The sequence below is a fragment of the Calidris pugnax genome, unplaced genomic scaffold, assembly GCF_001431845.1.
Source record: "Calidris pugnax isolate Ruff unplaced genomic scaffold, ASM143184v1 scaffold8, whole genome shotgun sequence".
Classification (NCBI taxonomy): Eukaryota; Metazoa; Chordata; class Aves; order Charadriiformes; family Scolopacidae; genus Calidris; species Calidris pugnax.
Window position 1 is genome coordinate 279,255 of NW_015090830.1, and position 27,545 is coordinate 306,799.

Consider the following 27,545-nt stretch of genomic DNA (forward strand, 5'->3'; position numbering starts at 1 on the left):
GAACACGATGAAAACACATAACTCCTTGCCTGAAACAACTTGTGTCCACTTGCTATCATACTTGCAATGTTCAAATTAGTGAAAAGATACTTCCAAATTTGACTTCTGCCTGTAACCATTTAAAATGCCATACTGCAGTCTATATTCACTGACACACAGCACTCTCCATACCAAACATGTTCAGTTTTACACTAGACACTGTAACATCCAGTGTTGCAGAAGGACCTTTTCTCCCACTGCTTACCTTCTCCTGGAAAGCTTTATAAAGGGCAGAGGCAAAGACATGGGAGCCAGCCAAGTCATAAGATGGAAAACAGTCCAAACCCATGTTTTGTTGCATTCATTTTGCAGAACGAAATGCAATTAAAGCTTTATCTTGGATTTCACTGACAGTGATTCTGTCCAGATTACCTCAGGAAACAAATTCGCCACCTAAGGCTGAATTATTTCTACTGTCAATTTTCAGAAGTTATCTGTGCTTTAAGGAAGACCATTGATGAGCTGAACTAGCCCTCTTCACTAGATGTCTGCCTTATACTTTGCTCTGGATTCCTGTGGAGCAGTCTTTTTGGTTCTCTGATGCAAACAGCTGTTTTCCTTCTCTGGCACAGCACCACCACACCACGCTTTCCAATACAGTGGAATTTTCTTGCCAGACTTACTCACTTCCCCAGTAATTCATTTTTCCCTCCTTCCTTCTTTTAGAATATTCCTTCTATAACCTACTACAAATTAAATATTCCTACGCCGCAGAAACATGTGAATGTCCTGGCATTCCTGACACTTTACCTTTTTGTAGCAGCGCGATGAAGAGTGAGCGGCACAGCTGTAACCTAGGTCAGCACAACTCTTTGGTTTTGCAATGGAAACTTCCCTGTTGTTTTTTTAATTATTATTTTTCTAGGAAGCACTGCCGTGAGCACGAAGCCAGTTCACCGTCCCGTTGGCCACCCCCAGGAGCAGTCTGCAGCACCACAGGCCTTTCGAAGGAGCAACCCCCGCAGCCGAGGCGCGTTAATGGACTGGGATTAATTATGTATAACCCGGCAGCTGGACGATTTGAGGAGGGAGCTGCCGCGGCGGCAGATGTTTCCCTGGGGTTTGAGGATGTGAAAGCCTTTACCCTCCCTTTACCACCCCCACCCCCCCCCACCGCTCCCCGTTTCTCCAGAGACTCAAAGTGCAGAGCTTGGCTCTGCGGCTGGGAAAGCCCCGCCGCTGATTTCCCCGCGGCAGGTCACGGCGGAGAAGGCCGGCCGGCGGCAGAGACACCTCCACCCCCGCCGCTCGCCCTCACCGCCCGCACTCCCCGCCTGCCGTCGCCTCACGGCGCCGCGCCCGCCCCGCGCGCTCACTCCCTTTCCTTCCCCCCCACCCCCCCGCCCCTTCGGCCGTTGGCGGCGGGTAACGGCTGCCGCGCGCCCGAGCGGTCGGCAGAGGCGCTGGCGGCCTTTGGGCGATGTGGCGTGCGGCGCGGGGGTGCCGCCGGGCAACGGCCGCCGCCGGCCGCCTCACGGCCCGCCTCCTCCTCTTTCTCCTCCTCCTCCAACTCTTTCTGCTGCTGTCGCTGCCGGCACCCGCCGCAGGTAGCATCCCGGGTGGTGGGGTGGCGCCGCCCGGCGGCCGCTGGCCTCAGGCCGATGGCATCCGGGGCCTCTGGCCCGTGCTGGGCCGGCGGGGTGGGGCCACCACAGGCTGCCCCTTCCGCAGCCCTGCTGGCCTGGACGGGCGGCTCGGGGAAGGCGGCGGCGCCGAGACCCCGCTGTCTGCCGTCCCTGCTCAGGCTGGAGCATCGGGTGTGAACTCTAGAGGGCTTTCCCAAGTTCACGCCCTGCCCGTGCCTTTGTCCTTGCTCTCATGTATTTATTTACGCCGTTCTCCACAATCAGATGCGGGTGGTGCGGTGTCTGTGACCCCTTTGCAGCCGGGTGGTTCTGTGTGTGTGTTGCTGTGCGTGCCGTGCTGCTCCGGAACACCGGGGCTGTGCCCTTGAACGTCAGCTTTCCCCTGGGGCTTTTGTTTTACACCTGCCGGTGCTTTCCCCATCAACACCCACCATATTAACCAAGATTAAACTTCCTTTCCACGTGTGGAGGTGGAGATGGATGCAGGAAAGCTAAGGGATTATCTAGGTTACCTTCTTTTTTTCTCAAAAATGAACAGTGAGTGCTGGGGAGATGGGTGTTTCTCCCTCCTGTGTAGTAAAGAAGCTGCATGCCAGAAGGATTTGAACACCACAGGTGTGTTGCACAGGCAGTGAGCAGCAGGTAACCTCGGTACTCAGCTAAAAGAGCTGCATCACTGCCCGAGGCTCTGAGGTACAGAAATAGTTATGTGGTGGAATACCAAGACTACAGTTTTGGTTACTAGTGCTGATCTTGTGTCCACTGTGTGCAATATTTCAGTGTATGTTCACTGGTGTATTGCTGCCATAGTATTTCTTCCATCTTAGGTTTTAGTAGGCATAATAGACGTTGCCAATTTCAAAACAAAAAGACGTTATTTCAATTGTATTGTATTGGGGAATTAATTAATATAGCCTGAGTTTAGATTGGTGTAAAGAATATGAACCTTCTTTTTTAAGACTTTTCTTTGGTTCTGTTTTTTGTTTACTAATGCTAACAGGTTTGGCTTATGTGATTTTCCTTTAGTGAATCATTAAACTTTTTGAGGACAGTATGGAACAGGTTTCTTAAAATTTCTTAATTACATTTGACTTCTCTGAGCTATCCGAAGGGAGTTTCCATCTTACTGAAAAGATACAACATTTTAAATTTAGCTTGCTATACAATAAGGCAAAAGTTTCCTTTTTAACTAAATTTATGAAATGTGTTAGTGGTGTAATTGTCACAGGAAATATGAAGACATACTTGAAAAACATAATATAGTTGATGTGTATTTCAAGCTTTTTTTTTTTTTGTAAGGGTTAATGTAACTGAGATTAGAACTTTCATATGACTAGTAATAGAAATGTTAATATTTCTGCACAGCACTTACCATCAATAGGCTTAGAAATGCCATCTGTAACTAAAATACTTGGATATAGGAAAACACTTGACTATTAGTATGATTGAGCAAAAATAACTTAAGTACCATTGCTATTTATATACTCTTTTGGTGCCGAAATCTCTTTACAAAAATAATCTCAAAACATAATTACTTTGAAAAAACTTTCAGCATTTACCATAACTTAAATAAACCTTTTCTTATTGCTTCATAGAATTTCTTCATAGAATCAATTTCAAATGAATTGAAACTATGCTGATTGAACATTCTAGTAATACACTATTTTATTAATCAATAAATTGATTGTTTAATTATTTAAGGCTCATTTTAAACTCTCTGTTCTGCCACTTAAATTTTCAGACCAAATTTAATTTTCTGATTAATTATTTTGAAGATGATTAATTTTGCAAGAGTAATATTAAGGATAAAAGATTCAGAATAAAATATTTTATGACATAGTAGAATATACTTGATGTGAATGGTGTTCCCTTTCAACTCAACGGGCATAGGAATGAATGCTGATTTGGTCAATACTAATCTACCCGGATTCTTCCTTTGGGCAGGGAGTGGGAAGGGTTCCCTCCTTACCTGGTGCTGTTATAACTTCTTTGGATCAGGGAGGAGCAGGAGGCGTTGTTTGTCTGTGCAGGTACAACCCACCTGCTACTTCTGATCTGGAATTGAGACTCTTCCCCCTGTAGGCAGAACCCTTTGGAAATACACAAGCTCAATTTATCTCTTAGTGTTAGGGTAGAACTTACGCATATCCCAAGTAGACTTTAAATGCATCAAATAGGGTAGCATTGTATACTTATATTTAATTCTCTGCAGAATCTTTGGCCTGTTTCAGTGGCAAAAATTAGTTGTAAAGCTGCTGAATTTAACTTCAGCAGATTTTATTGTCACCCAATGAATCCTCAAGTTACGTAAATGTTTTGTATGGCAAATGTACCCTTGAATTCCAGTCTTCGGGAATGGCTCTTTAGGTATTTGGGAAGTTTGAATCACCTGGGACTGATGGGTGAATTACCCCAAACTTCCATGTGTCTGATAGTGATGTAAAACTATTTTTCTTCACCTGTGTTCTTCTGCAAAAGGAACTGTTGCTCACACATTGCATTATGTCTGTAAAAAGTACAAGACAATGAGAAATCACACCCTATACATTTCTAATGCATTGGGCTGCTTAAAAACCTAATTTGGGAATTAATTCAGAAATCTAATTTATTTTTTCTCAAAAAGGATTGAAACTTAACTTTGCGTACTGCTGGGTAAGTGCACCTTCAAATTGAAGAGATGGAATGATATATTAAATGACTTCAAAATGGATTTTAAGCAGTTCCCTTGTCCTTTTTTGTTGTTGTTTTTCTTGTTCTTTCTGTAACTTAATGATCTCATGATACTTTCATTTGATAAAAAGTGTCCTTTTAACCTGATCACGTGCACTCTTAAAATAGTGAGTGAGAATGGGAAGATGGTTTGTGCTCAAGGCTGCTGCAGGAAGTGCCATTTAAATTCCAGGTGATTAGGAGAATAGCAAAGGAATTCAATTAGGAAACCTGAAAATAGCTTAAAAAAATTTAAAAGGCAGTCTAGAGAATGAGGGAAAGAATGTATGAGAGCTGGGATTCATATGGAGACAGAAACATTTACTGGCTGAAATGTCTTTATGCAAATTAAATGTCTGTAGACATGAAAGCGCATTTAACCTGATTTTCTCAAAATGTGGCATGCAATGTCATTGAAGATTCCAGAAAAGTAATTCCTGTAATTCCAGTCCATATAGTTTACATTATATTCTTTTCAGTAACTATAGTGCTTCACCTTTTTTTAGTTCTTTTAAATAAACAGTTCAAGGGCTCCATCTTTGGGTTTAAATTATTATTGTAAACAAGTATTACTTTCTTTCTACATTGGTTAAGTAGTGCCTGAACATCCCACAAAATCATGTATATCTGCTCATAACTATGAGCTCCCATTCATGTATGTCTGCTTATACCTCAGACCTTGCAATGCTTAACTTTTTAAATGCATTTGTTCAGTTGCCTTTTCATAAACTTGGAGTACTTGGAGTACCCTTTTCAGGTTTTTCCTTACTTGCCCAAATTAGTATACTTTTATTAAAATCAAAGCATATGCTGATTTTTGTCAACAGAGAATCTGATCATGTTCTTTTTGGGAGCTGAAATTTAGTGATCAATTGGCTTTGTTTCTGCCGGTGCAACAGAATTGTAAAAGTCTCAACAGAAATATTGCAGTGGGAAAAATTTTAATCCATTTTGTTTGTCAATAAAAAACGTCCAGTCCTTCTAAGAGGTCTTTGGGGAAAATGAAGTTATTTGAAAAATGTTGCTTCTCAAAGTTGTGGAAGTGGTACATAGTGAAGTGATACTACAAGGTAAATCAAACTGTTAATCACAGAAATCTGTCATATATGAGACTACTCTTTTTATTATCTTCTCTCATTTTTTAATTGATAATTTCCCATTATTACTTAAATCAAGATAAATCAAAACAAAGCTGATACGTGACCTAATCTCTCTCATTGTTCCAAACACATGCCTTAACCGATTACCAGTTTACCAGAGTATTTACTGTTGATTTAAGTTCTTTAATATTGAACCTAAGTTAGCAACAAATGCTGATCCGGTGCCACATAATTATTTAGCCCATCTTCATAAAATAACTGCTACTAAATATATGTTCAATATTTTATTACTGTCTTTTGTATTCAAGGCTTTTTATGCCTTTGTTATTTACTTTCTTTCCCAGATTACCTAAAAGAATTAGAAATCGAAAGCATACCTTAACTCACAGAAGCCCACATTATTTCCAAGCAGGAGGTGGAGACAAAGAACACAAAATACTGAGAGGTCTAATAGCCATTATCGTTCTGCTGGCATTAGTTCTGTATCTCTGGAAACTCTGTAAAAGAAATTAATATCTGACTTGTACTAGAATGTCCACCTGAAAGATACTTAGTTTTGTTTCAGAAGCCTTGTATGTCTTGCAGAGCTTTGCAATCTTTTATGACCTTGTTTTTAATTTCTGTTTAAAATAGAACAAATACAAATTAAAATAGCCATACTTTCTATTTCATCTCATGGGGAAATTAAGAAAATAACAATAATGACAGAACCCAAACTTGTTACTTCATTAATGGTCAGTATACACACTGATTGACATCCTGACTGTGTGTATCAAAACAATGCGGCTAAACTTTTTCTGCAGTTCTGGACAGTGCCTATCCTCATTATCCCCATTTTGGACAGTCTCAATTTAAAATGTGATAGTTATTTTGTAAAACATCAATATATTTAAAATTAAATCTAAACTGAATTGCTGTTTAGAATAAGGATGCTTTTTCTGTATCGGGCCTTTGTCATTGTTTTTTGTTGCCTTAGTGAGAGTTGTGCATTGTGTAAGACATTAGGCAAGTATAAACTTAATATCCATTGAAGAACAAGTCTATTAAAGAGTGTAGATTAACCTAAAGTTTGCTGCTTGCTTTTTCAGATAAATAGTTGAATTAATGCCATCATTTTATCTTTTGACAGCTCAGCCCTCAAAGAGATTTTTAAGAAGTGCAGTGCCAAGAGAAAGTAGCTTAAAAATAGTGGGATCTGTTGTATTCCCAGGTATTTCTCTTTAAACATAATGTAATAAATTTTAGTGAAAATATGTTTTTTACCAAGAAAAGGCTTGTCTTTATAATATCCCTTGTTGTTGAATTGTTCTAAATTAATTGTTTAATTAATTACAATTATGAACTGACATGTATACTTAATAGGCTATCTGGCAGCATATTTTTCTGTCACTGGAATTTATTTTTCATAGTTTTTTTTTTTTATTCTTACTCATATTTTTTATGAATCCAATATAATTATTTTCTGTAATTGTTATAAAAATAAAAATGTTCAGTGTACTCTTCCACCTGGCTGTAGGATTCTTGCTCTGAAATACTGCTTTCTTGCACTGTAGGTATTCTAACTTCATTTCTCTTGTTATGTGCACAGAACTTGAGATATAAAGTTTATATTATTTTCTACAATAAAAAATAAGAAAAGTTAAGAATTAATTGCTTTCTAAGTTAAATCCATGTAACTCTACAACATAATATTACCAATTCAAAAACAATTATTGGAAAATCTGAAAATGAAATAAAAGACTAGGCTATTCCTCATTGCCATGCATGTATTCATATTGCTTTTTCTCTAAATGCACATTGCCAGCTTGGTTTTGGTAATACTCTTCCCCATAGTTTACTCCATGTATGTTTTCCAGTTACTGCGTTACTAGTAGTGTAACTAGAAGTGATACTTCTGTTGTTTGGGGGAATGCTAAAAGACAACATTTTTTGACCTATTTTTTGGTAGAGATTCTTAGTCATATCAATTTTTGTCCAAAGGTGAAAAAATTCAGAGAAATCGTTTAAATTTACTTGTTTTAAAACCCTTTATTTTTAAAGATTTCTCTTAGGTGCTTAACTTATGATATTATTTAGCATTAATATTAAATAATGGCTCTGAATGGTTTAAAGGTTCCTTGTATTAGTGTACTTTTTCTCTTTTCTGATTCCGATTCATGTCTGTAAACAGGGCTACTACTTGAATGGCACAGGACAATTTGAAATTTAGAAGGCAAGATTAAAATGTTTTATCCCAAATCTGTTTCTAAACAATTTAGTATTAATAAAGACTGCTTCCACCTTCTCTGGAACAGACCATTGTGAGTATACTAGACTTGGCCACAGTGTTCTTTTGAGATGCTGGCCAACCTCTCTATTTTGTGGGGTTTTTTCACCAAAATCGGGTTAAATGCAATACAACACTATTGAGATCCTGCACTTTTAAAATACCTGACATAAATGTTATTTTTTGGATCACTATCTAAGGTAAATATTTTTGTAATAGAGAGAATATGAACAAATAAGAAAAATAGCAAAGTACTTTAATTAAAAGAGGAAGACTTTATTTTGAAAGCAAGAAGAATAAGGTTATACCTGGTAGATATTTTTTTAGCCGGCATTTCCTATCAGATGCCCTTCTGTTGTATTATTCCTATGATACATGTTTACAGAACTGTCATGTAAATTTACAGTGGTGGGACAGAATTTAGCATCTTGGCAGGTTATGATAATGACACTATAATTTTATTACTCTTTATTATGGATATATAATTTTTTAAAAACATTTCTAAGACCAAATAAAGTGATCTTGAGGAAATAAAAAACAAAATGAGAAGTGGAAGAGGTATGTATTCTATACAGTTTTGTCCCAGACTATTACTAAAGCCAGTTGGCTAGTAAATTTTGAGAAAAAGCATTAAGGATTTGCAATGGAAACAGACTAATCACATTGGCAGTTGCATTAACATGTAGAATTCATACTAATTTTCATGCTTTGGGATTAAAAATTGGAACACCACTTATTAATGACATGTATTTCCATGGTATACTCTTGTACAATTGAAAATACATACTTTGCAGTTTTCTGCGATATAAACTACTGTAAAAAATTGATTATTAGCTGGGATGGACATACTTCCTGATCTTAAGACTATCAAAATTCTGAAGTTATTTATTAAATGTTATAACTAAGTATATTGTAATGTGAATGTAATGTTTTTTAATGAAACAATTATACTTGAAGAGAAGACTGTGGTGGCATTAGTGCCAGTTTCCATAATGGAAAAGTTTTTATGAACATTAATCCCTTCCTGTAAAGTTTTCCACTTGCAGGAAATCAGAAATAGTCAATGGTAAGATAACATATATGGTAATTTTCTTATTTGATTCAGTTTTAATTATTAGTCAAGTTCTCCAAATCACAAATGTAGTAGCTATAATGTTTTATACTAGTTCTAGCTTTTCAGTGGCATTAGGGTAGCCTGGTACAGTGCGTGGTTCAAGTTGAGATTTTACTAGAGCATCAATATCTATCATCCCATGCTTCTGAAGAGGACAGATGCTTCACAGAATGTCAGTGGGACGGGAAATAAAACAAATTGTATACATTGAAATCCTGCATATTATGGAAGTGATTATGACTACACTAATCATAGTTTTTAGAAACAACTGAAGATCTAGAAGCACCTGTGTGCTACAGATTACATACAAGAAGAGACAGAATGAGTCCCCAAATTAGAACTCTATTCAAGATCATTGTCTTGAAATTTATATAGCTCACTGCTAGGGTAGCAAAGTTAAATACTTGAAGCTAATGATAATTTTTCTTTCAGTCAAAGTTTATGTCAAGCTGAATCACAACAGTCCACGTATTTTATGTCTTACAAATCGTCTGCGAAACTTAGAACTCATTGATCCAAAATTTCATTGGAATGGACCAGGAGGTGGTCTTTCTTCAGGTAAGGATTTTCTTAAATGTCCCCCAATATCCTCTCCCCTTCTTCCCACTCCCTCCCCAACACAGCATGAAGATTATAAAAATGGAGAAGTAGCTGAGGATACTTTGCAAGTGTTTGTATGTATATCATTAACTTTCACTTTTCAGAAAGAAAGGGGTGAGATAACCAAACTAAAAAAAAAGTTTTCAGATCTTTGTAAGGAATGGTGCCATCTCTAAAGATTACTACACAGAGCAGGGCAAGTTGCATGCGACAGAGGTTGAGGATGACAATTCTTTGCTGCGCTGACAGCTGGGAGTGTTCTGCAAGAACAGAATAATAGGATGATGGGCAGTGTGATCTAGCCTAACTGCCTGGTCAATGACATGCTATCTTCAGCTATGAAGTTGCTCAGGGCCTTGACCACCTGAGTTTGGGGAATCTCTGTCCCTGGAGATTTTCTGCCTTTTCTGTACAACCTGTTCTTTTTTTCTTATTTTCAATCACAATTTCCCTTATTGCAACTTGTTGTTGTTGCTGGTTGTTGTTTTCTCTCAAAAAGTATGGATTATTCTTCTCTGTATCTCCTCTTAGGTAGTGAAGGGCTGCAATTCTCTCCTTAGACTTCTCCAGGATAAAAATCCCAGTTTCTTCTATCTCTTGTCCTGTGCTCCAACTCCCTAATGATCTCAGAAACCTTCTTGTTGACTTGCTAATATTTGTTAATATCTGTCTTGTACTGAGGTATCAGAACTGGACACAGCGTTCCAGAGTGCCCAAATGAGTGTAGAGTAGGGAGAGAATAAATCACTTCTTTTGACCTGCTGGGTATACTGTTGCTAACGCGGTGCAGTATGCGCTTAGCCTTCACTGCTGCAAAATTGTGTTTCTGATTTGTGTTCAGTTTAAAATCCACCAAGACTCCCAGGTACTTTTTTACAGGGCTGCTCCCAAGTCATCTGGTCTCCATCTGCATACGCTGCTGCCCTTCTGTCTCAGGAGCAGGACTTTGCATTTACCACTATTGAACTTCATGAGGTTTCTAGCAGACTGTCTCTCTAGTTGTGCAAGGTCCCATTGAATGGAGCAATGTCCTGTAGTGTATCAGCCACTCAGCAAATTTGATGTCTTTTGCATACTAGACAAGAAGGCATTCAGTCCTGTAGTATAGGCTGCTGGTAAAGATGTTAAGAAGTTCTGGTGCTCGTATCAGCCCCAAGGAAAGCCCTTCATAACTGGCTGCTAGGTAGACCAATCTTCAGAATGATGATGCAGACAGTTTTTCATCCATCTTGTATTCCACTCATCTAGTCCATATGTCCAGAGTTGGCTACAAAGATGTGATGGAGAACCATACTGAAATCCTGGTTAAAGGCTTTCAGTGTATATGATATCTGCTGCTTTTCCCTCATCCTTAGAGGTAGTAGTTTAATTCCAGAAGATACTCAGGCTGGTCAGCCATGATTTGCCAATGGCAAATCAATGCTGCCTTTTCTCAATCACCATCTTGTCATTCATGTGTCTGAAAGGACTTCCAGCAGTTCTATCATCTTTGCAGGGCCTGGGGTGAGGGTGGCTTACCTGTGATTCCCTGGCACTTCTTCCTTGCCTGTTTTTATGATGGATGGTCTTTCTGGTCATTGGGGGCCTCATCACTATCAAAATAGAAAACAATCATTAATTAGTCGGCTCCCTCAGCGTCCTCAGATATATCTCATTCTGCTCTATAGACCAGAATGTGTCCAACTCACAAATAAGCCAGTCCCTAACACCACACTTCTCTCTCCCTGTAGCATCTCCCCTGAACTCTGGCAGAGCCTGGGGCAGGGCTGGAAAGCAGGGCTTGCTAGGAATGATTGAAACAAAGGAAGCATCGTGTACCTCAGTGTTTTCCGTGTCTTTGTCACTAGGGCATTCATCCCCATTCAGCCTTACACCAGCATTTTATTGCTCTTCCTTTATTGTGTGTTTTTCTGTTGGACCTTCACATCCTTTGCCAGTGTCAACTTCTGGTTAATCTACTCATGTAGAATTTAAACACTGATTTTCACAAAGATGTCTCTAATGAAATCATTGTCATAATCTGCTAGTATGTCATGAAAACCCCAGACAACTGTTTGTGTGTGGAGTATTTTGGGCTACTTATTTGAGAAAAATAACATGAATATAATAGGGATTGCTTAGAGATCATGACTGGCTCATCAGTAGTATCTTTCCAAGTCTGAGCAGGGAACCTGAGTTCTCTTTCTTTTTTGGTTCCTCCCATATATATCTCATTTATCCTTTAGTGCAATTTAATTCTTTTTAAAAAGAACAATAAACATTTATGATGAATTTATAAACCTGTTTAATCTCTTATTTTAGTTTACAATTTAGGTTATGAACCATTCATCCTTTTACAACAGCAGTCTCTTCAATCCTATTTGCTTTCCTCTTGATCTATACTAACATCTGTCAGAACTCTGTTGTTGGTCTTACATTTTCCTATTATGCAATCTGAAATATTGTTTACACCATAGCGATACTTCGTTCTACATGCTAACCTTCATAGTAGAGCATTTCACATTAATATGATATCTAACACTGCCCTGTTGTTTTGCTCTGACTTAGCCCTCAGAAACAATTTTTAGCATTCTTTGCCTCAAAGTGGTATAGGTAGTTTTGCTTATACTTAAACCTGTGGGCTATGTGATTTCACATGAAACTGCTAATCTCCCTTGAGATGGGTATTTTGTGGTTAGCTGAGTATCCTGCATTGTAGCTGATATATTTTGATGATCAGCCTGTGACGCATGACAGACACAGTGTAAGGTATATTATCGTGTGTTTAAGTACTGATCTTAATCTGATCAGACAGGAGATAACCTCATGATTCACAGTTAACAAAAATTGCCTGTTTCACTACTGTGGTTTCTGTTTACTCATACTGCAGTTTTAACACAGTAGAACAGAAAACCATGGAGACCTCAGACTTCTTCCACTCGACAGGTTTAAATCTCGTCAGGCAGATTGTCTCAGCAGTGTCCCAAGTTGTTATGTCAACCTTGACATAGCAAAAAAGCTATGGTGGCAGGGGCTCTTGGCCCTGCAGCAACTTGAGGTGTACTAGAAGCAGCAACAGGTGGGCAAAAAAACATTTCGGTGAGAAGGAAACTTGTGTTGTCCTGACATAACTTTCTATAAGGATGAAAGGTCTTAGAAAAATTATTTTTGAAAAGTGGTAATGAGATGACTTCAGCTTCAGCCACCACAATTTTGGGTAAATATACTTTGGCTCCTAGGGCTGTTGTCACATTTTTAATTTTTTTCTCAGAGAATATAAACAGACAAAAAGCTGTTTAAAGTTTCTAGCTTATGAAATGTTTGCTGTGTAAAAAAATTTGATCACTTGGCCTCCTTTTAGAATGGGTGTAATTTTACCACCTTTCTAGGTGGTAAAGATTATCTGGGTTTGGTGTGACTACTTAGTCTTCTAATATCTATCATAGTGAGTCTCCATAACAGTGGAAAATTAGGATTCATAAAGCTTGCTTGATACACTATTTTATACTTTTTGAGTGTGGTTGTAGGGAAGAAAAGAATCCTTTCAGTGGAAATGTAGAATTGTGAATTGAAATTTAGGAAAGATTGACAAAATACTGCCTTTGCAGCACTTCAAAATAAATTCTTTAAGCGTAAAATCTGCAGGAGGTGAGCCTATTTTTCATTGTACTATCTGTCACAGTTAGAAAAATCAGTGTCTTTCAGGTACACCAGCCTTTGACACACACCCTAAGGAGGTATTTTGTCTAGCTATATACATCAAATATCGTGACTACGTTAAAAGCTCACAAAGAGAAGTAAATACTTTTCTTTATGTAGCCATTAAAAAGTTCTTTTTTGAACAAGCAGCTTTGTTCACACATAGTTCCAGTCCACTTATTGTGGTTGAAAGAGTGATAAAAAATTAAATACTGCACAGAATATAATATAAAATCATTAGAACTTTAAAATTAGCAAGTAAGTTTTCTTCACTTAGCATAGTGACTCTTTTGTACTAAGATCTGGAAATTGTACTTAAAGTTTTTAAACAGCTGTTGGGCTTGATTAGAATAAGAGTTTTTCAAGATATACTTTAGGTGGAGGAAAAAAATTTAAAATAATTGCTTCTTATATTCTAGATCTTAAAGTTTTACTGCATAAAACAGCAATTTTGATGGTATTCTGAACAGCTAAATAGAACAGAAAAGAGAAAGCATTTCAATCTTTATTTCCGAATGCAAACATTGGAATAGGCCTGTTCTAATTCAGTGAAAATAAACCTAAGGAAAGTTATTGCTTTTCATACACACTGCCACCCAGCATATGCAAAGAAGGAATATTTGTGTCAGAAGACTGTGACTATCCTTTCATAGGCCTGAAAAACCTGTGTACTATGGTTTTGTAAAACTAAGAAACTGACAAATTAAATACCTGCACTCAGCCTCTTGACTATAAGCCAAACTCCAGATATTCTAAAACCTACTATTGGTATATCAAACAGTTCTTCTGTGGAAAAGGAAGGAAAAAAGAATTAGGTGTGCTCATGCTGATAACTGATACACGACTTAAACATGTTTCCTGAGAGACTGTCAGAGTCCTGTCTGGACAACAAGAGTATGTTTCATTCCTAACAAGATTTTCAGGTCAATTCAAATTTATTATATACTGTGTTAGCTTTTGATTTTCACTGAATGTACCTTTTTGGACACAACTTATTCCAGTGCCTCACCGCTCTCACCATGAAGAATTTCTTTCTTGTGTTAAGATTTTGGCCACTGTAACAATTCATATCTTTCCATACAGAAAGATTATTTTACAATCTTAAACATACATGATTCTTGTTTTGGCATATACAATATAATTTCTTTGGAAGGTCTGTTATATAGTACTTGCTTAACTTAAACTTCCTGTCTTGCCTACTTTGAAGTTTACTGCATGTTAAACACAACCAGCATTCATGAGGCAGTTCCTGAAGACTGAAAGGTTAAAAGTCAGTTGACTATACAGAGGTATGAAAAGAGATTATTTGCCCACTTTATAATTTTTTTCTGGGATTTTTTTGCTCTTGGAAGTGGTTATTGGAGAGAACAGTAGATGTCTGAGATCAAATAAAAACAGGTTTCTAGGACTGCTTCAGTTTGGTATTTAAGTATTGGTTTGACCAAGCTTCAGTTTCTTAGTGCTGTGTCTGCAGCTGAATCCATAATATTATTTTGTGCACAGCTTAACAGTAAATAATCATTTAGACCCTTACTTTTGCATTTTCTCATTATGACAACTAAATTTATTTCATTATTGTCTTTACTAGAAAATAGCAGTGTGGAAATATCACCAATAGGAACTTTAATATTGAGCAACTTCAAACTGAGTGGAGTTTACACTTGTTCCATTTTTTATAAGCTAGCAGCAATGCAACCTGATAAAAACCTCTTAATAAAATATCTTATTTATGGTAAGTTATCAATACAGGTAAGTGTGGTTTTGCCTTGGAAAAAAATTTAATTTTTTAAAATACTGTTACTATTTTTAAATAAATAAGCTTATTTGGAATTTAATTTGCAGAGATAAAGACATTCTGTTTCTCTGCGAAATTGTTTTTAATATTAGTTACTACCAAGCAGTTCATTTAATGGCACTTACAGACCCTTAAATGAAGCCAAGTGGCTGACTGAGAAACTTATAAGTACAGTTATTTTTAAAAAAGAAATATAAAACATAATTAAAAGTAACAAAATGAATAGGCAGTAATCCTTAATAACATCCAAACAGTATAATTCTAAACTGAATTATTCTTCATGAGATTAATTTTAGCACAGCCATATGGATTTATTTCACACGTTAATGCCTTTATTATTACCTGATTATATTTTTTTAGTACCTATCATTTAATGATGTAATATTTGTAGCTTATTCTTTCTTTTTCTGATTACATTTCCTTCTGTCAGCAGGTAAAGCCTTTCATAAAGTGAAATACTGTAAAGGCAACATCATTTATTCATTATTAGCTCTCCTTTTCTTCTTTAAAGGACATTTTATTCTTGTGGAGATGTCGGGAAAAGCTCCTATTGCCTTCAGCAGGAACTATGTCTGATTGTGAATTTAGAATGCGTACCAGTGCTCATTTAGAAACATGGTAGAGCACAATAACCTAAATTAGCCTCTGATGTAAATTAATTTTACTTTGGCATAGTAGCCTTCATACAGAATAACCATGACTTTTAGCAACTAGCTTGCTTGTCAGAACTGGAAAGGAAAAAAATTCTTTGAAACAGTTTTAATGGAAAAGGTTACACTTTTCAGTAATGCAAACTTACATCCTTCAATAAGGATACAATCTGAGTGTTAGCATACAAAATTCAATTTTCATAGACAAATACAAAAAAAATATGGAATATGCAGCAGCAAGGGAAAGGAAATGCAGGAAGCAAAAGGCAGGTAGAGGATCTAATGAGCTGTCTTCATTGGGTACCATATTTTGAATGTTCTGCTGCTTCTTTCAGCTAGTTTGGTTTCTATTTCTTTGTTCTTTCTTCTCTGCTGCCCCCTTCTCATTTCTGTAATTATACCCACACCATGGCCTCTGTTCTGCATTCTTTTACTCCTGTTTTCTATTTCACATCATGTTCTGTTGATCTTCAGCTTTGGGAAGGTAGAGTGGTTATCATGATATAACTAGAAACATGCATTTTATGCTACTTTGGCTTATTTGCAAAAGATACCCAGGTGTGCATTGAGCTTTGCAGTAAAGGTGAAACAGCTGATCCATCCATAAAAGTAAATTACATACCTATATAGAAGCTTTTTCAGTTACTTCTGCTCACAGAAAAGGAATTCTTGTTCATCTTACTAGCTGCATCTTCTATAGATCTCTAGGGAAGAGGATTCAGTTTTTAAGCCATTTAATACAGTTTTGTGATAGTTGACTAAAAAATACGTAACATATTACGATAATTGGCTGTAATGTGTAAGATTAAATATTGTGTCACATAATAAAGGGTATTTTGTATGCTTCTTAACCTTAGCTTTCATATTCCTGATCCCTTTACTGCAATATCCTGTTGGTTTTAAAAAAAATAATTGCAATACTAAAGAGTAAGACTTACCTATGGATATAAATAAGAATGTCAATTGTCAGAATCTCAGTGTTTCCAATTAGCCCAGCATACGGTATTTCATCATTAAAAATTCTCTGGAGGTGCAAAATAGGTTTTATTTATAAATTGAGGATTTAAATTGGCAATTTTATTTTCAAATATACCAATTACTTTTTGTCTTTTTACTTCATATATGTTCTTCATCATCTTCCACATTTTTCCCTGCAGCTTATGCTGATCCTAACACTTACTATGAGTTCACGGCCCAGTATCACGGAGCCTACTGCAACAGTTATCATAATGCGTATTTTGAGAAAACATTGGTTCAGATACTAAACAAACTTGTGGAGGAACTTTCTTGTGAGGTTGCATTAATAAAGGCAGAATGCCATCATGTAAAAATGCAGAGAGGAGGTCTACAGAATGAAATCTTCTTTACATTTTCAGGTAAAAATCGGCTTTGCTTTTAAAGAATGGTTAGAATTTTTATAGTTAATGAAATGTATTTACTGATTATTAAATCCTTACAATACTTTCTGCATGTAAAGTTCCTTGATTGTAAAAATGCTTTAAAGTTTTGCATGTAAAATTCATGTCAATAGCAAAAAGACAGCTGATCTACTCAAAAGTGCATATCTTACATTATTTCAGAAGAGCTTTAGAACATTTTATAGATGTGGATAGATCAATATTTTTTTAAATTTTTTATCATAAAACATTGCCATGTCCCCTGTTGCACACTAACATACGGAGGAAAGCGATAGAGTGTATTCTGTAACTCCTCACATAACCTTCATGTAGCCACCTACAGAAGGCGTATAAATCACTCCATGGATATGCCTTGGTCTTTATAAACAGCTTCCAAACGACAGACTGAGGCCAGATGTCTAATTTTCAAGAACTGAAGTTAAACGTGATGAACCTCAGTACATTTCCTTCTTTAAGTGGTATCAATAACAGAGGGAGATTTCATAATTTTCCATTTCTTTAAAACAAAAGGAGCCTAAGGGAGACCTGGTGTCATGTTTTAATCTCAGCTGGCAGCTAGAACCATGCCACCACTCGCTCGTTTCCTCCCCAGTTTGGCTGGGGAGGAGAATCGGAAGATTAAAAGCGAGGAAAAAAAACCTTCATGGCTTGCCATAAAGACAGTTTAATAACTAATAAGCAAAAGCCTCACATGCAAGCACAGCAAAATAGGAAATTCATTCACTGCTTCCCATCGGCAGGTGGGTGTTCAGCCCTCTCCAGGAAAGCAGGGCTCCATCATGTATAACGGGTACTTAGGAAGACAAATGCCATAAATCCGAGTGTCCTCCCCTTCCTTATTCTTTCCCCAGCTTTATATACTGAGTGTGACATTGCCTGGTATGGAATATTCCTTTGGTCAGTTGAGGGCAGCTGTCCAGGCTGTTTCCCCTCTCAACTGCTTGTGTCCTCCCAGCCTGCTCGCTGGTTGGGCGGTGTGAGGAGCAGAAAAGGTCTTGAGAGCTTTGTAACTACTGAAAACACCATTGCGCTATTAAAAGTATTTCTCATCCCAAATCCAAAACACAGCACTATACCAGCTGCTAGTAAGAAAGCTAACTGTATAGCAACTGAGGCCATGACACCTGGGTAAAACTGAGTTGCCAAAATATATTGAGTTGGCTTGATTTAAAACAAATCATGGGGTAGCTTGGAAAGATGTCACCAAATTATGGGATATTTAAAAATTCTTACTGAGTGTATTGTAATATACATAAATGAGTTTATGAAGGCCGCACTGTGTCTTAGTTACTTATCCTTCTTTGATAGTTTAGTTATTAAAAATACATTTTCACTTACAACATGAATTTGTTTTTATAAAATGTTTCCATTACCAGATTTAACTAAAGGCATTGACTGTGGAAGTCAGAAATCTCAGTGTTATGTCTCTTGTTGAGCTGAATGTATAGGAGAACAACTGTGGTATTTTCTTGAACTTACTGTTTCTAATTATTTCAGCTCTAAAAAGGCCATTGTTTTAATATATTGTATTAGATTATTCACTATGTATCAAGACATGCAATTTAAAAAGATTCCTTTCAGAATGTAGTATAGCAATTATGCTTCATTTTCTACTTTCCAATTTTAATTTTCTTGAAAATTAAATATAATTGCTTATAAAAACAACGGAACTATTAGTCAGTCGTGTTTCTGTGAAAACTGTGTATCGGATAGCACTGACATGTCTGAAGAGTCTCGTTGCTGATAGTGTAGTCAATTAAGGTTAATTCTAACATTATTGAAACTATATAAATGAGATTTAGCTATGTGGAGGCTTTATAGTATATTTGAGCATTAGGAAGAGAAAATATCCACCTGGTGATTTAGCTGCAGGTAAACTTTGATATGACTCAGTGGTGAACTACATGTTAAGTACCTTCAAGTCTTACAAAGTACTAAGTTTCTAAGTTGCATTTGATGTTTCAGAATTATTTCCATGACAGGGGTAGGTAAAGCTTATAATATAAGGAGTTAAATTCACATGTTAACAGAAAATTTTATTCTTAATATGGCAGCTTACTCTAATGTCAGTTTTGGAGAGCAGTCTGTCAGCTTAGTTAACTATTTCCCAGGCTTTCACTATAACATGTCAGTACTAGTAAGTTGATAAGGAATGTGGACCCATGCAAATGGATTACTAAAATGTAACTACACTTTTTCTTCAATTTTAAGTCTTCATTAGGTTCCATGTGTCATAGGCATTCCTATGAGAATGTGAAGGGCTGAGTCGGTGAGGCTCAGGAAGTTACATGTTTGTGCAGGGGCAGGAGCCCTAGATATTGTTCTTGAGAGAAAACTTCAGTCCATAATAGGAACAGTCAGAAGCTTGAGCTGGTAGGGTTCCTGGATGGCTGTTTTAAAACCAGAGTCTTGATAAATCCACAACAGCAGGCAGGTAATTAGAGGGGGAGTAGGTTATTTCTTTTGAAATGATTCAGATATTTATAAATCTGGGAAGAGTCCAGAATTATGTATTTCCTTGCCATTAGAATTGACAAATAAATGACAGTTCCCATAAAAAAATTAAGTATACTGAAAATTAGACATGCACATGTCATTTCTATAAGAGGACAAGCTCTGTGATTTCTTTAAAACATTGCAAGTTAGACATCTAAAATACTGTGAAAAATCCTAAATACTTGCAGGAGAACTGATTAGAATCTTAAACTACTAAATAAAAAAAAAAATGTTGATTTCATTGACTTTGTTCTTCTATAAACAGATTGTGTTTTGTTACAGTTGAATCCTTAAACAGAGAAGACAGATTATGTCAGGAAAGTGCTTGTGATGCCCCTCATAGACTAAACAAGGTACAGTATATGGAGAAATAGAAAGGGAACTAACATACAGACCAGTTAGTCTCACCTCTGTCCCTGGGAAGGTGATGGAGAGACTCATACTAGATGTCATCTCCAAACAAGTTGAAGAGTGGGGGGTTATTGGAAGTGGGCAACACGGGTTTACCAAGGGTAAATCATGTATGACCAATCTGATAGCCTTCTATGATGCCATAACCGGTTGGTTGGATGAGGGGAGGGCAGCAGATGTCATCTACCTTGACTTCAGCAAGGCTTTTGACACTGTCTCCCATAACATCCTCATTGGGAAACTGAGGCAGTATGGGCTGGATGAGGGGACAGTGAGGTGGATTGAGAACTGGCTGTGTGACAGGACCCAAAGGGTAATTATTAATGGAGCAGGTTCAAGTTGGAAGCCTGTAACCAGTGGAGTCCCCCAGGGGTCAATACTTGGACCCGTGCTGTTTAATATATTCATCAGTGACCTGGACGAGGGGACAGAGTGTATCCTCAGCAAGTTTGCTGATGATACCAAACTGGGAGGAGTGGCTGACACCCCGGAGGGCTGTGCTGCCATCCAGCGAGACTTGGACAGGCTGGAGGGCTGGGCAAAGAAGAACCTCATGAGGTTCAACAGGGAAAAGTGTAGGGTCCTGCACCTGGGGAAGAAGAATGTCAGGCACCAATACAGGTTAGGGGTGGACCCGCTAGAGGCAACTACTGAAGAGAAAGATCTAGGGGTCCTGGTGGACAGTAAAATGGCAATGAGTAAACAGTGTGCTCTTGCGGCCAGGAAGGCCAATGGTATCTTGGGTTGTATAGGGAAGAGTGTAGCCAGCAGGTCAAGGGAAGTCATTCTCCCCCTCTACTCTGCACTGGTGAGGCCACAACTGGAGTACTGTGTCCAGTTCTGGGCTCCCCAGTTCAAGAGGGACAGGGAACTACTAGAAAGAGTCCAGCGTAGGGCTACAAAGATGATTCAGGGATTGGAGCATCTCCCTTATGAGGAGAGACTGAGAGAGCTGGGACTCTTTAGTCTGGAGAAGAGAAGGCTGAGGGGAGACCTTATCAACGCCTACAAGTATCTCAAGGGAGGGTTGAAGGAGGAGGGAGCCAGACTCTTTTCAGTGGTTCCCACCGAGAGGACGAGGGGCAACGGGCACAAGTTGGAACATAAGAGGTTCCACTCAAATATGAGGAGAAACTTCTTCACGGTGAGGGTGACGGAACCCTGGAACAGGCTGCCCAGGGAGGTTGTGGAGTCCCCTTCTTTGGAGATTTTCAAAACCCGCCTGGATGCAGTCCTGAGTAACATGCTCTAGCTCTAGGCAATCCTGCTTCAGCAGGGGAGTTGGACTAGATGATCTCTATGGTCCCTTCCAACTCTAGAAATTCAGTGAAATTCAGTGAAATAATAAGCTACTCCCACAATAAAGACATATAGACAAGAGGTTCAAATCAAGAAAGCATGAATAAATTTGGTTTTGCCAATTTGTGTGTGTGCTGAACCTTGCAAGCCTATTAAAGGTGTTTTTCTTGCTTTGTATTTTTAGCTTTATATATAATTAATCCCTTCATTTCTATATGAAGCACTGTCTAGATATGAAGTATTGATACTTTTTACTGTTAGACTTTATCAGATTGCTGATAAGTCTGGTGTTACTTAAATATTTTATATATTTTAGCCAGTTAAAAGTCACATTTTTAACTACTATGACTTAAAATCTTTAAAATTCCAGTGTAAGACACTTCATAAAAAATGCTCCAAAAAGTCCAGGGAAATAAAAAAAATAAAGGATTTTTAAAAATAAACACTGCTTTAGCAAGGGAGATGGAACAGATGAGATGGAATAGAGCGCCCTTGAATCCTAATGTTTCTGTGATTGTGCTGCTGGTTGTGCACTAATAGAAAGGAATGTTTTTCCTATCTAGGACTGAATTTGTGCAAATCTTTTTGAGTAAGGGAATTAGTCTTCTGATATAATAATAATCTCCTTATTTAACTTGGCTGCAGGACACCTTTGGCATTTTCTTTTTATTGAACAGAAATCGTTAATAAAGATGGAAAATATGTCTGAAACACAAGTGGACCTAAATAATAGTACCTATATAGATGGGAAAGCTGCAAGTCTATTGATGTTGGGCTGCATAATGTCTAATGTAGACAAAATCGCCACGGATTAGCTTTTAAAGCTGTATTTGTATAATCCTGAACACTTTCAAAGACAGTAATTGATCAAGGTTTATCTAAATTAAAACCACCATATCCAAGAACATCAGATTGTTTCCATTCAGCTACAATCAAAAGATTTAGTGTTTCATCCTTAATCCTAACTCATACTCATGTTTTTTTGTCTTTTCTTGTATTCTGACCTTTCTCCATGAAAAATTCTGAAAAAATATTTGTTTAAATTTAGGCAAAACGCCTTATAGAGAGATTTTTTAAGCAACAAGTGGAAGTTGGCAGGCAAAGTTCTGAACAGTTGCCTGAAATATATTACATTGAAGGTACTCTGCAAATGGTACGGGTTAATCGCTGCTATCCAGGGTATGGAATCGATGCTCTAGCACATCCAGACTGTCCAGAGTGTTGTGGTAAGTGAAAAATTCATTTATCATACAACATAATAAATACTGTTACAATGATTTTTGCTCTGATTGAACTCTGTACTTTGCTACTTAACTTTCTGAAATTGTTATGCCATACTGTTTTGGGCTGTGATCCTGTCAAGTCTGTTAAAGTAACCAGTACTAAATCAGGTTAGTACTTGGGTAGAACTTCAGTTAGACCTTGTTGATTGAGATTTTAAGGCAGACCCTCAAGTTCTATGGACTGATTTAAATTAAAATCAATCAGATTAAGTTCACACCTCTACATAGCAGTCATTTTTTTTTGTAGTCTAGAAAATCTGTAATCTGACAAGGTATGTTTCAAGCGCTGTTTTATGGTGAGATGAAAATTATTTTTGTTCTTAAATTTATAAAAGCCGGCATAATGATGCAATACTTTCATCTAATTACAAGCTTAAATGTTACATTCCAGATCTGAGTAAAGCAAGTATAATAGATAAAATGATCACTCTGTATAGCTTTGCAAAATAAAGTTAAATTTGTAAATATTTGTGATCCATTTGGAAGAATAAGGAAGGGGGCGGGGCGCTGACTTCTGGTAATTTTTGTCAATTCTCATTTTAAACTAAGGGATATTACCTTCCTTAGATGCTAAGGAGTGGATCAGTGTTTTAAAGAGTGGCTTTACCAGATTACATTTTGCCCAAGAAAAGGTTATTTGTATGAGTCCCAAATATTGAGCCTGAAGTCTCAAAGGAACATTGAAAGACAGGCACATAGAGAATAAATCTGTAGTCAAGCTTTTGACAGAGATAATTCCCTACAGACCTAGAAATGGTGAAAGAAAACACTGGATTACATATTGAATGACAGTTTACAGAATGGAATACACTTTCAAAAGAAATAAGAAGAATATGGAAGAAAATAGAGACAAGTCTAAAATTGCAGGACATATGAAATGTTTCCATACGTGACAGTTTTTTCCAATTAGTTATCTTCATCAGAAGGAACTTACATTTGTTGGTTCACATCTTCCAGCAAAAAGTATCAAATATCTGGAAAGAATATATATAAATATCAAATTTACATTTACTGTAATACAGAATATTGTTGCACATGATTTCAAGGAAAGGTACATGAAAATCAATTTTCGAAAAGCATGACTTCTTTAGGATTATTTGTTTTGTATGGACTGTAGTTTTTTTTTTTTTTTGGCTTTAGTTTTTTTTTTTTTTTGGCTTTAGTTTTTTTTTTTTTTTGGCTTTAGTTTTTTTTTTTTTTTGGCTTTAGTTTTTTTTTTTTTTTGGCTTTAGTTTTTTTTTTTTTTTGGCTTTAGTTTTTTTTTTTTTTTGGCTTTAGTTTTTTTTTTTTTTTGGCTTTAGTTTTTTTTTTTTTTTGGCTTTAGTTTTTTTTTTTTTTTGGCTTTAGTTTTTTTTTTTTTTTGGCTTTCCCCTAGATTATTTTACTGTATTCTAAACTAATTTGTGTTGTTTTTTTCTGAAAAACACAACTTTCATCTTAGCTCTGATGCTGTTTAACATATGTGGTAAAATATAGTACTGTTTTCTTAGCTGCTGTGCTCCTTTATGTCCTGTTCTAGACAGAAACACCACATAACCCTACAGCAGTGTCAGCCCAAGAAGCTGATCCCTGGTCAGCTACAATAATAGACATCTCTTTGGCAGATACAGGGGCAAACTTTCACATCTGAGGTACCAAAGTATCTGAAACAGTCAGCCCTGAAACTTGACTGCTTACTGCTTTCCATAGTTGCGGATGTCATTCTGTCAGCATGCTCAAACATACAGTCTTTTCCTTACTTGACCTCTTGGTAAAATTAGTAATTTCCTTTCCCAGAATCCAAACCACCATATCATAGGCAGTAAAACTGAAAGGGTCGTCTCCTTACCATTCCACCTTGAGGCAAGATATGAGCTTCAATTATTCCAGACTGATGACTCAGTACTTTAGATCCTCACCATTGGGAAGGTTTTTTTTCTAATATATTTCTGTGGTTTTCCTGGATGTAGTTTATACTTCTTCTTCTGTCTTAGAAAATTCGGAAATGATTCTGTTAACTTTATCTTTGCAATAGCTTTGTATATCCTAGAAGACTCTGACCATTTTCCTTTTCTGATGCTGTCTTCATTGAACCACAAGTTCAGTCTTTTTGGTCGTTTGATAGACCTCTGTTCAGCCTGATTACTGACTGCTATAGGTTCTCTATGTTTGCTGTCAATGCCTCAGACTTCATGCAGTAGTTCTTAGACCATGCTAACCTGGGAGAATTAGTTGTGATCAGGTGCTTTCAAATTAAAAGAGTGTTTAACTTCATAGTAAAACAACATCAACTTGTATTACTTTCTGCTTACGTGCATGTGTTTCTGTGTTCATTTATGCAATCTTTACATAGTATAGAAGTCACTAATCACTGTTCTGTGGTTTCTTGGATTCTTTTTTCCTTTTCTGAAAAGCTTATACTACATTTCTCACCTGTCATGGGTTAGCACCAGTCATAGGGTATGACCACAGATACATTGCAAATTTCACGCTGTCATCTGTGTTACCCTTTCAGGGGCCAGTTCTGTTCTGGACCATGGAAACCAATGTTACTCAGGCTTTCTAATTAAGTATATTTGACTTTGAGTAGTGCAACTGTTTCTAGACTCCGGCTCTTGATAAGGATATGACAGAATTGGAAAGGTTCTGGAGTCGGCCCAAGAACATGGAGAAATAAAAAACCTGCATATCCTCTACAGGATTCATAAACAAACCTACTGTATTTTTACTTCTCATACAGCAAAATAGCTGGATGTTCATTTACACCTGCTCTCTTTCCTCTATTATTTTTAGAATATCTAGTTTCATGTGGTGTTCTAGTGGTTGTGGTTCCTTCATGCTGGTGAAGTGCTGTTGCGCAGTGCTCTGTAAACAATGCATCATTTCTTTCACACCCATCGCACAATTTGTGCACTCAGCATAACCCTTTCACTTACTGCATCATCTACCAATCTAGATCTCCTGTATTAGAACTTCATTTTCTTCCCCATGCTTCATTCTCACGTTCTTTTATATCCTATGATATCCTCATTTTCCCCCCTCTGATTTTATATTAAAATAGTATTAAATATTGATCTATTGTCTCACCCTCTACTCCCATTTTCTAGTCTAAATCTCTTTCTGAATTTTAGTTAAAAATGTTAACCTGATTAGTCACTTTGCAATGTATCTAACTTTAGGGAAATCTTCCTGGCAGAAAAGATTAGTGGTAAAACATCAAAATTTTGTTCATCAGGTAGCAGCTAAGTCTCAGGCAGAACCCTTTGCTGTGTGATTCTGTAGAGGCAATGACTTAAAGACAGGGAGTTACTGCTCAGTAATATTCAAGCAGTCTTGAATAAACAGAATTGATGAGTAAAAACATCTTTGAAATTATTTCGTATGATTTTACCTTAATTTTATTGTTTTTCTGCTTTTAAAGCCCAGTTTTATGTTAAACAAAGCACATTATTCCAGGATAGTTGATTAAACATTTTGGTAACAGCTACATTTTACTTAAAATCGGCAACAGAGTCACTTTCACATTGTAAAAAATTCTAAATATAATTATTCTGCTTTTATAAATCTATTTTTTTGGTTTAGGTTTGTTTTTTAAATCAGAGGTAGCTGTGAGTTTAATACAGTAAAAAACATCGTATGTTTCTTAAGGCTTCTCTGGAGACCCTGTACTAGCTTTATGAAATATTTTTTGTCCTGTATTATTACTCTGCATTGCTTGATTTCTGTGGTATTTTTAGTAGACTAGATACTGGATAGTTGGTTCTAATTTGGTTTTCTTCTCACAGTATGCTGATTATTTATATTAGGGAAACATAGTAACTTGAAAGTTCAAAAGTAAATACATTATTGAAGAGAATTCTGAAATAAAAATCAGTAGAGTGCAAAATGCTAATTAGCTTATAGGATAAAAGAACAAATTAAGATCTGTGCGTTTCAGTTTCTGAGGTGTGAAATGTCAAGTATGTAAAATACCCTGTTAAGATAGGATCTAAACACTATAGCAGTTTATTAAAAACATTATTGGATATAGGCCATATAAAAATGTAATTAATGAACATATCCCCTGCAAGTAGATGGAGTGAAAAGTAATGAAGAGAAAAATATGGTGTAATAAATAGATGATGTATAAAATATATACAATTCTTTCATCATCAGCAAGCAGAATGCTGGATCTTTTTTTCAGATAGATAAAGATGCATTCTAAACATTTCAAATGTAAATATTTTTTTATGAATATCACTTAAATTCCACATCTTTGCCTTGTTTTGTTTTCTTTTTTGTTTGTGTCTATAGTTGCATGCAGCCCAGGATCATACAATCCTAGTAATGGAATTCACTGTCTTCGGTGTGACACCAGTTTGAAATATGGAGCAACAAAGTGCTAATGGCTGAGGCATATGCACTCTTGCAATAGCTCTTATGTATTTTAACATGGTAATATTAATAAATATTTTTAAAATGTTTACAGCTTCTTTTGGTTACATGAATAGTATACACTTGTTTTTAAGAAATAATGATTCATCAGCATATTGGTAAAATGTTGTAGATCATACCACTTAGGACTACTTCATTTTTAAGATCTTTATAATATATGCTAGGTTAATAGCACTAGAGACAACTATTTAAATCACAAGAAGAAAATAAAAAAAAAAAAAAGGAGAAGTATTTTGCATGCTTAGTCCTTCGCTGATAGACCTCAGCTCCTCTCGATATGGAGGTGTAAGGAGCCTGTCTATATTGTAGTTTTCATCTACGTGTTGATTCAGTTGTTGGTTAAGAGGATTATAGCGAACAACTCACTGCGTACATCTAGCAGTGAGAGGTCATGAATGTTGCAATGTAGCCTCAAATGCAAAAACATCCTATAAAGTTTCTTTCAAGGTGAATTATAGTATCACTACCGACCAGTCAGTAACGTCTTCCCCAAAAATGTAAAATTCCACTTGGGTCAGTCACCTGTTCCACTCTTAAAGACATCATGTTTTGCTCTTGCCTGAAGAAAACAAACAGCAACATAAAATACCACAGTACTTTTTATGGCACTCATCTTCTCTATTTTTCTAAGACTGTCAAGAATTACTAGTGGTTGGCTGAACGCATTCCTTGTCATTGTCATTCACTA

At 36.8% G+C, this 27,545-nt stretch overlaps 1 protein-coding gene across 1 annotated transcript; it reads left to right on the forward strand.

Annotated features, from left to right (window-relative positions):
• The first annotated feature begins 1,456 nt into the window (after positions 1–1,456).
• On the forward strand, positions 1,457–27,051 carry ZPBP (zona pellucida binding protein). The gene is made up of 8 exons (XM_014940828.1): positions 1,457–1,586; positions 6,564–6,644; positions 9,247–9,372; positions 14,681–14,824; positions 16,695–16,913; positions 19,734–19,804; positions 22,210–22,387; positions 26,717–27,051. Exons 1-8 carry the CDS (start codon positions 1,460–1,462, stop codon positions 26,806–26,808), a joined length of 1,038 nt encoding a protein of 345 aa, XP_014796314.1. The 5' UTR covers positions 1,457–1,459; the 3' UTR covers positions 26,809–27,051.
• Positions 27,052–27,545: the final 494 nt, after the last annotated feature.

Coding starts and splice junctions, on each gene's coding strand:
- ZPBP (XM_014940828.1), top strand. CDS start 1,460: ATGTGGCGTGCGGCGCGGGGGTGCCGCCGGGCAACGGCCGCCGCCGGC. Junction 14,825..16,694: donor AATAAAATATCTTATTTATG/GTAAGTTATCAA, acceptor TTTTCCCTGCAG/CTTATGCTGATCCTAACACT. Junction 22,388..26,716: donor AGACTGTCCAGAGTGTTGTG/GTAAGTGAAAAA, acceptor TTGTGTCTATAG/TTGCATGCAGCCCAGGATCA.